This window comes from Eschrichtius robustus, chromosome 7 (assembly GCF_028021215.1).
Source record: "Eschrichtius robustus isolate mEscRob2 chromosome 7, mEscRob2.pri, whole genome shotgun sequence".
NCBI classification, from domain to species: Eukaryota; Metazoa; Chordata; class Mammalia; order Artiodactyla; family Eschrichtiidae; genus Eschrichtius; species Eschrichtius robustus.
The window spans coordinates 73,682,112-73,693,401 of record NC_090830.1 but is presented as its reverse complement, the minus strand read 5'-3'; the positions used below and the strand labels follow the sequence as shown (position 1 = coordinate 73,693,401).

The 11,290-nt window shown below is 37.9% G+C and overlaps 1 protein-coding gene across 7 annotated transcripts in view; it reads left to right on the top strand.

Moving 5' to 3' along the window:
- Positions 1 to 3,100: 3,100 nt before the first annotated feature.
- The window catches only part of HERC4 (HECT and RLD domain containing E3 ubiquitin protein ligase 4), a 130,605-nt gene continuing 122,415 nt past the window's right edge, over positions 3,101 to 11,290 (top strand). For 4 of the 7 annotated variants that reach the window (XM_068547665.1, XM_068547661.1, XM_068547664.1 and 1 more), the window contains exons 1-2: positions 3,101 to 3,379; positions 5,163 to 5,467. In XM_068547665.1, the coding sequence (XP_068403766.1) occupies positions 5,242 to 5,467 (226 nt within the window). In that variant the 5' untranslated portion in view covers positions 3,101 to 3,379; positions 5,163 to 5,241. Of the gene's footprint in view, positions 3,396 to 5,162; positions 5,468 to 9,986; positions 10,120 to 11,290 lie in introns of those variants that run through there. The other 3 variants (XM_068547663.1, XM_068547662.1, XM_068547666.1) reach the window with 3 other exon arrangements.

The window sequence follows — 11,290 nt, the reverse complement described above, 5'->3', positions numbered from 1 at the left end:
ATTTTTGGCTGCGTTGGGTCTTCGTTGCTGTGCACAGGCTTTCTCTAGTTGCTTCGTTGTGGTGCGTGGGCTTCTCATTAAGGTGGCTTCTCTTGTTGCAGAGCACGGGCTCTGGGCGCGCAGGCTCAATAGTTGTGGTGCACGGGGCTTAGTTGCTCTGCAGCATGTGGGATCTTCCCGGACCATGGCTCGAACCCGTGTCCCCTGCATTGGCAGGCGGATTCTTAACCACTGTGCCACCAGGAAGTCCCAACATAATCATTTTAAATTTATCTATATATAACATATGTAATATAATAAATATAATATTATACAATAAATATCAGGTAGTGATAACAGATATAAGCGAAAATAAAGCAGGATAAGTTATTGAGAGTGAGGGGCTAGTTTTTTGGATAGGGTGATCAGGGAAGACTGGGGAGGTGACATGAGCAGAGACTTGAATGAAGGAAGTCAGGTGGGGTACAGCACAAGCAGTATGGCTATATGGAAGGGAGCAGGGGAAAGAGTGGGACAGGATGAATAGCTAGTTTTAGTGGTCTCTCAACAGTCTGAGCATTTTTTTAAATGAAAATAACACGATAGGTAAAAAATATTTTACTTTTGTACTAAATAAAAATTATATCATTATTTGTGATATGGACTAACTACTAAGACTAACTACTTGTTAGTTCAGGAGAGATAATGTTAGCAATAATAAAGCTAACATTTACAAAATACTGGCCATGTTCAAGGCACTGTACATGTTACCTTATTAAATCCTCACAACCCAGTGAGGTATGGATTATTAACTTCCCCCATTTATAGAAATTGTGACTGAGAAGTAATTTTCTGTAAAACAGACCATTAGTAAATGTCTATAGGTGTCTTTGGGAGGAGAGAAGGACAGAGGTCTGAGTGGCCTGTAGGCTCAGGCTCTGAATCCAGACAAACCAGCACCACAGGCCATACTCATCACCAATTACTCATGCTGCTTTTATACAACAAATTCACATTATCCTAATAAACTTCTGATGCTATACTTGTTTCACTTTTAAGGTAATCACAGGCTATTTTCTGAGATCTTGTATCACAGTTTCATAGATTTATAAGGTTAAAAGGAATATCTAGAAAAGTCTTTTCCACTTTCTACAAGCAAGACCTATATTTAAAAATATTCTAGAGAGAGATGCATCCATGTAGCAGAGATAGCTGTCCACTAATTCATGCTCTCTCTTCTATGGTATAAAGTAGTACCAGCGAACTCAGCAGGGGTTATGTTTCCCAGTCCCCTTGCATCTAGGGGTGTAGTAGTTCTTGCTAACATTATGTGTGCAGATGTGATATGTGGCACCTCCCAGACAAAAGTTTTAAGAAGCTCCTGGTGCCCTCATCTCCCCAAGTTCCTGGAAATTAGTTTTGACTCATTAGGAACACCCACTTGGAATGTTACAAAGGTAAAAAATACACTCTTATCATGTTAACACTCATATTTTAGTGTTTATTTGTTGCAGCATCGATTACATATCTTAAAGACCCAAATCCCATAACTTCCCCTTTAATGATATATTCTGAGGCATCAAGTCCTGAAGGTTAAAAGACAACAAAAGCCCTACAAGGGCAATGAAGCTATCAAAATAAGAATTAAGTATGTTTCATGGGCAACATCACCACTCCTGATATTGAAATTATGCTTTCTTTGCTTAAGTATCTTGTCATTTTTATTCTTATTTCTGTAATATACAGAAATAAGGTTGTGGGTTGAATTGGGTTGCCAAGAGGTGGTTGAAGTCCCAGCTTCCAGTGCCTGAGAATGTGACCTTATTGGGAAACAGGGTCTTTGTAGATGCAATCCAGTTAAAAAGAGGTCACAATGGATTAGGGCGGGTCTTAATCTAATGACTAGTGTCCTTATAAGAGGGACATTTGGACACAGAAACACAGGGAAGAACACCATATGGAGATGGAGGCAGGGATTTGAGTGGTGCATCTACAAGCCAAAGAATGCCAAGGATTGTCAGCAGCCACCAGAAGCTAGGAGAGAAGTATGGAGAAGATTCTCTGAGACCCCAAGAGACAACCAATCCTGCTGCCTCTTTGATTTCAGATTTCTGGCCTCCATAACTGTGAGACAATAAATTTCTGTTGTTTCAAGCCATCCAATTTGTGGTATAGTGTTATGGCAGCCCTAAGAAACTAAAACCCATACATCATCTAGCACAAACACTTTCCAATCTGAAATATATTTTTCAGTGAGATAAAGAAACATGGCTTACTGTGGAATTCTTTCTAGGTTCTCAACATTCACTCTGAAGTCAAGGTACTAGAAAAGTCTGACATAAAATTTCAAGAGTGCCTTGTTTCAAGTTTTCCTCCTTGACTGGCCTAGGAAATCCGGAGTTTGTTTTTGTGAGGCAGGGACTCTAGCCATACACATTACTTAATTTCCTCTGAATGAAGGAGGCCCTGCGTTATAAGTTTATCTTCCAGGGAGAGTGCAGAAAGTGATGGCAGCCAACACTTTATCGGGAGCCTGAACTGGTGGTGTTGATATTTAATGACAGTAGGCTCCATCATTGCTGCAATACATCTGGCATCCTCAGAATAGCTCTAGTTGGGGCTAAGGGATAAAATAAAAGACTTCAACAACCTTTATATCCGTATTTGTGATGTTTTATCTGCTACTTAAAATTCTCCTTGGATAAAAGTGGAATAAAATAATAGAAACTGGAACCAATAAGCAAAAAGACAACCTAGCCAAAAAAGGAAGAGATTTCCTTCACTAAAAGGCCCTAGTGCACGCTGAAACGCTGTGACAAGACACACCAAACACCTCCATTTGTCTCGCAAATTCCGACTTCTGTGCTTGGAATTTTTCTCTTACGGCTACGCAAAGCAGCACGCTGCGCAGGCGCCCGGGTCGGAGTGCCCTGGGAGGATTCCGGCGCAGGCGCGCGGGCCGCGAAGTGGGCGGGCCCGCGCGCGTGCTCCTTGGTTCACTTCCGGCCGACGCCGACCCCGACCCCTCCCCCGCGTTGCCTCCTCCCCCTCTCCCTTCTCCCCAGTGCCTGCCCCAACTCTTCCCCGCCCCTAGCGCTCTCCGCCTCGCTCGCCTCCTGTCCTTCCCATCCCGCTCCATCCGGGTTGCTGACGGCTGGCTCTGGGCTAGAGAGCAGTGGCGGCTGCTCTTCTCTGAGGAACCCGGTAAAGTTTCACAGGAGCCGAAGAGGTGAGCAGCGGAGCAACTTCACCGACGCCGGAGGAGCTCTGGTGTTCGCAGCCACTGGCTTAAGGAGGAGGGTCCGGGAGCTGGAGACCTGTCTCAGCTGCTGCGCTGCCTCCCTCTTGCGGGAGGCGCCGCCCCCAGCCGCCCTGGGCTTCTCCTGCCTTGAGGGGCAGGGTGAGTCGTTGCCCCGGTGGGTTCGGGGGCGTGTGACGGCGTTAGGGAGGGGGCTGGGCGGATACAGGCCGGCCTGGCGCTGGGTGCTTTCTCAGCGTTTCCTCGGGCGGGGGCGGAACGAGGGCAGTGTCGGGCCCCCTGGCCCGGGGGCTGGAATGTCGCACCTCCCTGGGGAAGGGCCTCCCTGGGACAAGGGCCGCCGAGGTGCCGAGCCTCGTCCGCTGGCCTCTGCGGCTGCTGCGAGCGGACGGCTGCAGTAGTTGACTGGTCGGCCCGCGAGGTTGGGTGTGTGCCGATGATTTCTCTCTCCCGGTCCCCCTCAGCTGATCTCAGTGCATATTCAGGGAATGATGGGAATAAACTGCTTCTCTTTCCCCTACCTGTTGCTGGCGAGAGGACGCCTTTCCCATTACCCCTCTTTTTTAAAGAAAAGTATTGTTAAACCTCGTGCGTTGGAATTTGGGGTGTTGTCCTGTCCTCTCCTTAAAAAAACAAAACAAAAACCGGGAAGACAGTGCAGAACTCTCGGGAACTATCGGGTTCTGATGCCCCAAAAGAATGAAATCAAACTTTTCTTAATGGATGGGTCATGGATGGAATGAGACAGCTTCCGCACTTGCTAGCCCGCACTTAGGAAAGTTGGGTTTTGAAACTTCTTAGGTTCTGTGTAAGGAATGTGGGTACCTACACGGGAATAAGGCTGACTTCCTGTAATTGTGTTATTTAGTAACGCGATGTATCTAAAAATTTGTGTAGATTTAGATGAAGTGGACTCTTTGTTATCCGTGTCTATATAAGCGAAGAAATATTCAGTCACCGTACTGGAAAGTTCTACAGATTTCGCCACCATACTCTGTGTCCCAGTCCGCATTTCTATTCTTGAAAACTCGGCAGCGCCGAGAGTTATTTGCAGTTTTTTTTCCATCTTCAAATAATTATCTCAGGGGTATAGATAGATGTAGATCGCCTTGGGGAGATATTTTTCAGTCATGGTTCCCACTCGAAATAGAAAATGTTGAATTTTGGGGGAGAGTCTTGATCTTTAAACTGCATACTTTTGTATTATAATTAGGTACACTGATTTAGTTTTTAAGTTAAATTAGTAGTGAGGTCAGAGTGTTAATATTTTGATTTGTAAAGTATGATCTTTGGAGGTGATTTTCTTAAGGTCAGAGCTTAACTAGAGAACTGTAATTTTATCTGGGGCCTGTTAGTTGGAAGAGTCTTTTAAGTTGTGGGAAACTCAAAGTTTCCATTATTGGCTTTATTTCTAGTACAGATAAGAACTTCAGTTTTCTGTTAATGTGGAGGTAGGTGTTAGAAAGTCTAATTATTCTGTGACTGGAGGGAGATTGCAAGGTTTTATGTTTCTGTAGTTGGCTAAATTTTTCAGAGTATATATCTGATTTGGGGTGCAGTGGATAGATGTCATATTTCTTGCTCCCACTGAAACTATTCAAAGCAAAAAGGAAAAAAAAGATTAACTTCATCAGGATACTTAATATTTCAATTTGATTAGTCTATTATGAGGCAACAGAAAGTCAAAACTAGTTAATATTTAGATTTTGCAAAGAATCATGGGGAGTGATGTATTTTTCCTAAACATTTCTGTATGATAATTTAAAAAATAACAACTGATTGGTTTTTGAAATTGAATGGTACTTCTGTAACACATTATAAATTTCATGTTTACTACATAGTGATTATTGTAGCCTAGCACTTGAAAGAGCAGTTATACATTGTTTCCTTTGAAGTCATATTAACTTTTTTTCTATCTTCTCAGACATAGGGATACCTCCAACTTGCCAGTGTTTCAGAAGGGAGTCTTTTATTGAAACTGGAAGACCAAAAGAATTACAAACATGTTGTGCTGGGGAAATGCATCTTTTGGACAGCTAGGTTTGGGTGGAATTGATGAAGAAATTGTACTAGAGCCCAGAAAAAGTGACTTTTTTATAAATAAAAAGGTTCGAGATGTAGGATGTGGACTCAGACATACTGTATTTGTTCTGGATGATGGAACAGTATACACATGTGGATGTAATGATCTAGGGCAGCTAGGTCATGAAAAATCCAGAAAGAAACCAGGTAAGTTGAAAAATTTTTGTTTGCTATTTCTAATAATTATATCATTTAAGTTTGAAATGTCAAACAATTTCTCTAGTCCTAAACCCATGTTTTCTTTTTATCAAGCTTTAAAAGCAAACCAGGCATTAAATAGATCCTTTGCAGTTCGCATGCTTCTAAGTAATTATTTTGTGGTTTCTTTTTTTAACTACTGCTATTATAAACCCTTATTGTATGAAGCTGTGGTTTCAGAACATAATTATGGTGATGTAAAACAATAGCGAAAACCACCCTGCAGTGTATAGATCTTCTTTGGTACTAAGTATATTGGTATAGAATATACAGTATGTAGGTCCTCTTTTATCAGTACTGTTCAGCCACCCTCGGCAGATTTTATTTTTTATCTTTGTCTTTTTTTTTTCTGGGCAGATTTTAAATGCATAATTTACTGTGTTGTGTTCCATATATCAGAAAGGGGGAAAATTAAGATGAAAGCTTTTTACTTTCACTTACTTGCCAAAAATATAATCCTAATTATTCTCTTGTTCTTCCTATTATATTTTAAATACATGATTTCATTTAGTTTGAAATATCTTTTATTTCCCTAGTATCTTACTTTCAAGTAATAACACTAGCTATTAAAAGTTTTGTGTCTATGAGATGTCTTGATTATGTAGTAGCCATCCGAACCAAATTTAAAATAATTTGTAGGGTAATGAGAATTTTGAGGAATTTGGTCACATTTCATGTTCTGTTTTCCTGGATATACATATTTTAAAGTCAAATATTACCACACTTAGAAAAATTGTTATGTGAATTTCACTTTCAGTTGTGTTAACTAAAAGTTAATTCTTAAGATGGTAAATTCAGGTAAGATTACAGCTGTACTGATTTACAGTTTCTTTTAACTTTAACAATAATGGCACCTCAGTATTTTCTATGGCAGTTATCTTTCTTTACCACGTCATTATTTAAGTGGTTTCTATTGTTAGGCTACTTTTGAGAGGCTAATGTAAGTATAAGATATTAAGGTATTAAATTAAGGTATGTTACTCTTTTTTCATACCATCTCACCACCATGCCCAACCTCACTTTTCTAACTTGTAAATTACGGAGTAGTTTTCATCCTTCCTTGATAGGGTTTTAATCTCTTTTCTTCTGCCTTGATTTGTAATTTAATTTTTTTGGATGAATAGTAGTGATGCTTAATACAATAGGTTTAATTATTGTGAAACTCAAGGTAAATGGTAGTTTTCTTGTACTCTACCTCATGAAGAATATTCTATGGAATCTTATCAGATTTTCATAATCTTAGGCATTGAGGTTGTCATGTTGTTAGACATGAATGGTAATTTATTGATATGTATATGTTATCACTGCTTCAGAGGCAGATGGATCCTTTACCTTTTTTGCTTAGCCTGGAATGCTGCCTCAGGTTGAGATTTTCATGGTATTGGGGCTGTTACTATTCTTATACTTAACATGCCCCACAGAAATAACTGAACATATCTCTGTATTGCTTTAGTAATTTGTCAGAGGCTTCAGGGCCAGTAGAAAGTACAAAGCTAGCACAAAGAAATTGCCAATATAGTTACTGAAATTTACTAAGATTTACATGTTTTAAATGTTATTAAACATCTGTTCTGTGTCCAACACAAGGGTGGTAGACACTGTGCACTAATAGTATAATGATTATTATAGTGCCTGGAACAGCTTTTAACCCTATAGGTGAGGTTCTGAGAAACTTAACTAGCCAGAAGAGGCTTCTTTGTGGTCATGCTGACACTCTGATGATTACGTTGTGACATTTATATCACTCTGTTGATTCATCCTGGAAGCAATATTTGGCGATATAAAGTTGGGAGGGTGGGTTTACCTAATTTTTGATACCTCTTTAGGATTGCCTTGTTGTCCAGAGTACATCACAGTCTATGGAATAGAAAAATGAAAGGCATAAACTTTGTCTTTGAAAAATTTAGAGCCTGGATTGGGCATTAAGGCATATGTAAATGAAATAACTAGAGAGAATTGAAATTTGACATGATGTGGTATGTATTTTGAGACTGGGAAGTTTAAATGATGGGAAATGTCATTGTGGGATAGAATTGAAGATTTCTGGGAGAAATTGAAGCCTTAAGTTTAATTCAATGATTGGTCACATAAATAGCCAGAAGAAAATAAATCTAGAGCTGAAGTAGCTTTATGGAAGAGAATCCTTATCCTGAGAAAAACTTTTTATTGCTAGAAGTCCAGATTCAATGATGTATTGAAGTGTACCTAGTTAAAGAGGTAGGAAAAAGTAAAAGTTCAAAGGGAGGTAGTTGCTCTGATAGGAACTTAATCTTTTAACCTCAGTTTTGATTTAAGGGGATTGAGTGGAAAATGTAATAATGTTTTTAACCAAAATTATTTCCCTTTGGAATAATTCCTTAATGATTTAAATATACTCCTTTTCTAGCCTTTTTTTTTTTTTTAATTTATGAGTTTGAGGAATGAATTAGAAGATACAGAGTTCTCATTTAATTGCTTTTGAAGTCTTTGGGTAACAGAATGAGTCTGGTTGAATTTTAGGACCATGTAATAAACATAGTTCACCTCATCAGAGCTTTAAACTTGTGTCATGAAGAAAGCAAACAGAAAGCTAAGAATTGTTTTCTTATAGAGATTGGCTTTATAAGCATACTGAATATTAAGGAGTAAAAGAGAAAGAGGTCGCCTCATTCATTAAGGATAAGCTGTTCTTGAGAGTCATGGTAACTTACTGGAGGACTCAGCCTTACTACGGTGTAGTAAATAGATTTGACCTATGGCCTGTTGGGAGAAGTTTCCATTCTGGACATTCTAGTAACCACATGGGAAGATTTCACTCATTTCCTTTATTATACCAAGAGTGCAGATTACGTCCATGTTCATCTCCGTTCTCTTGTATATGTATAATCCTTGCTGTCACTACTAGCTCTTTCTGAACTATTTCCAGAGAAGTGAACATCTATTTCACTTTCATGTATGTATTTTTCCTTCATAGGAATTTTTTTAAACCTTTTAAAATCTAGAGGCTCTCAATTTTTTCCTTAATTCGTAGCTAACAGGTAAATAGTATATTTAATCTTCAAAGTGCTAGGTCAGTCCACCTAAATAAACTGTTAGTTTTATTTTTGTACTTCCAAATTTGCTTCTGGAAATTTTAAGATCACATTTAGAAAGTGTACTTTTCTTAATAAGATTATTTACTCACTGTGTAGCCAGCCATAGGTAAAATTTGGTGTCCATGGACCTAAATATATATTTTACACACCTGTTTCCATTTGTTTTGTGTTAGAAACAGTGCTAAACTATTTTATGTCCATAATTTGCAAATAATGTGATACAGTTTGTTAAAAATGACTGTTTTAATAGCATTTTATGGTGTACAAAGTTCTTTTGAATAGATTATGTATCTTATTTAATCCTCACAACAGTCTTGCTTGTTAGCTAGGGCAGGTGTTATGGTCCCTCTTTTTCATATGAGGAAACTGAAGTTAAAAGAGCTTAACCACTAGAGTAGCAAATATTAAGAGAACACTCTAAACCCTGTGGTTTTATCTTTTTCCCACAAAGTTTTGCCCCTGCCATATTTAGAAGGTAGAGGAATATTTATTCAAGGAGGAAACTAGTTTACGTCATTATTTTAATGTAATTCTGAGGGTTTAAAAAACTCTTAAAAATTACTATTTTATGACTAAACGTATATAATGATGACATCATATTTTTTTAATCCCTCCCCAGTCCCTTCCCTGTGCATAAATTCAAAGAGAAGCCATTTTAGGAACCGTGTAAGAAGGTTGAGAATTCTAGTTTCAGATGTAATATTGTATCAACACAAACTAAAAATTCAAATATATATGTTTTATTCTTGAACTGAAGACTGACTTCATTGCAAAGCCAGTAATAGATAAAGTTTTGAATAGTATGATAAAATTTTTTGTAGCTTGTGCTCAACTCTTCTACTGAAGATAAAAATATTATGAGCATTGATTCTTTTTTTTGTGGCCCAAAATGGTAATTTCTACTGTTGATCATTCCAATAAAAACATTTTGGTCATATAGCAGTAATTTGCTTGCCTTTCTTGCTTCTTCATTTTCTGACCTGCTCTCTCTGTTCATAAAACATAAATCTATAAATGAACTCCTTAAAATATAGTTGAAATTTAAAAAGCAGTATAGCAAAATAAATGTATATATGTGGGAAATAAAATTATTCATATAAGAGTGGATTAAAAAATTCAGATAATCCCATATATTCCTTAATGAACCAAAGAAGCTCATTATGTTTTATAACTCCTGATTTTCATAATACCTTTTAAGGAAGAGAAGGATGTGGATGATATGAAGACTTGAAAAAATAATTACTTGGTTCAGGAATGGAGGCTTGCTTTGGATGCTTTACTTTGAGAAAGGTTAGTGTCCAAGAATCACAGTGTTGAGGGTAGGGAAAAAAAATCATAATGCAAACAGATGACTACTGTTAGAGAGATGTATAATAATACTTTACTTTGTGTAGGACCCTACATCTGAGGAATTTCAAGAGCATTACACAATAACTCATGGTTCCTTTCAAAATGCTTGTGACACAATTTGCAAGAATTATCCTCATCTTAGGGGATAAATTTACGGAGAAATGGCAGCACAAGTTGGTAAGTAACTTGTCAAAACAGCAGGTGACTGGTGAACAGCTATAAATTGAATCTGAAAATTTAAGTCTACCAGTCTCCTACCTTATTCACTAAATTGTGCTTATGTTTAGAATTATTTACAGTAGTATCTTCTATTTGAGGCAGATCAAATACTAATGCAAAGATTGTTTTTTTGCCATTCTATTGATGGCCTATTGAAATGAATCATTATTTTATCAAGATGCTTGCATTGTGATACCACTTTGGTATTTCATTTATAACCTTGTGTGGTATGAAGAATATTTAAACAAAGGAACAAAAACTTACTGTGGTAACACACAGTCTTCTTTCCTCTGTTATATATCATATTCTCTATCCTTTTGTTGTCTAATGCTGTGCTGTGCTACTATCCAAGGTCCATAGTAACTGCCAGGCACAACTGATTTGGTGGCTAACATTGGAATTTGGATTAATTATGTTGTATCAAGTCTGCCATCTATCTCTCTGTAGGATGCATTGGTTTGGTGAATGCTTTATAAAACCATTAACCCACAGAGAAGCAATGATAGTAGTAGATGCCTAATCTGAACAGTCTAACAAATAGAGCCTTCTTTAATTGATTTGGAACCAATGATTTTCTCTGTGTGTTTGGTATGTTAGTGTTTTTATCTGATTGGAAGTGAGCCACATATGTTCCTTGAAAGAACAGGAGTATGGAAAGTTTCACAGTTTGAGCAGTTACTCAGGATTCTTGTTACAAATGATAGCCAAGATGGTCTAGGTTCTATCACCTTAGTATAAGTACAGTCGTCTCTCAGAATCTGTGGAGGATTGGTTCCAGGACCCTCGAAGATACCAAAATCCATGGATGCTCAAGTCCCTTATATAAAATGGCATAGTATTTGCATATAACCTACACATATATTTTAAATCATTTCTAGATTACTTGTAATACCTAATACAATGTAAATAGCTATAAGTACAATGTAAATGATATGTAAATAGCTGCTGGCATGGGAAATTCAAGTTTTGCTTTTTGGAAATTTCTGGAATTTTTTTTTTTTTTTTCCCCAAATACAGTTGACCTTTGAACAACATGGGTGTTAGGGGTACTGATCCCCCATGCAAGTGAAAGGCTCCATACTGCTATCTTTGCCTTAAAAACAAAGGGATTGAAAGTGGCTCACCCAAG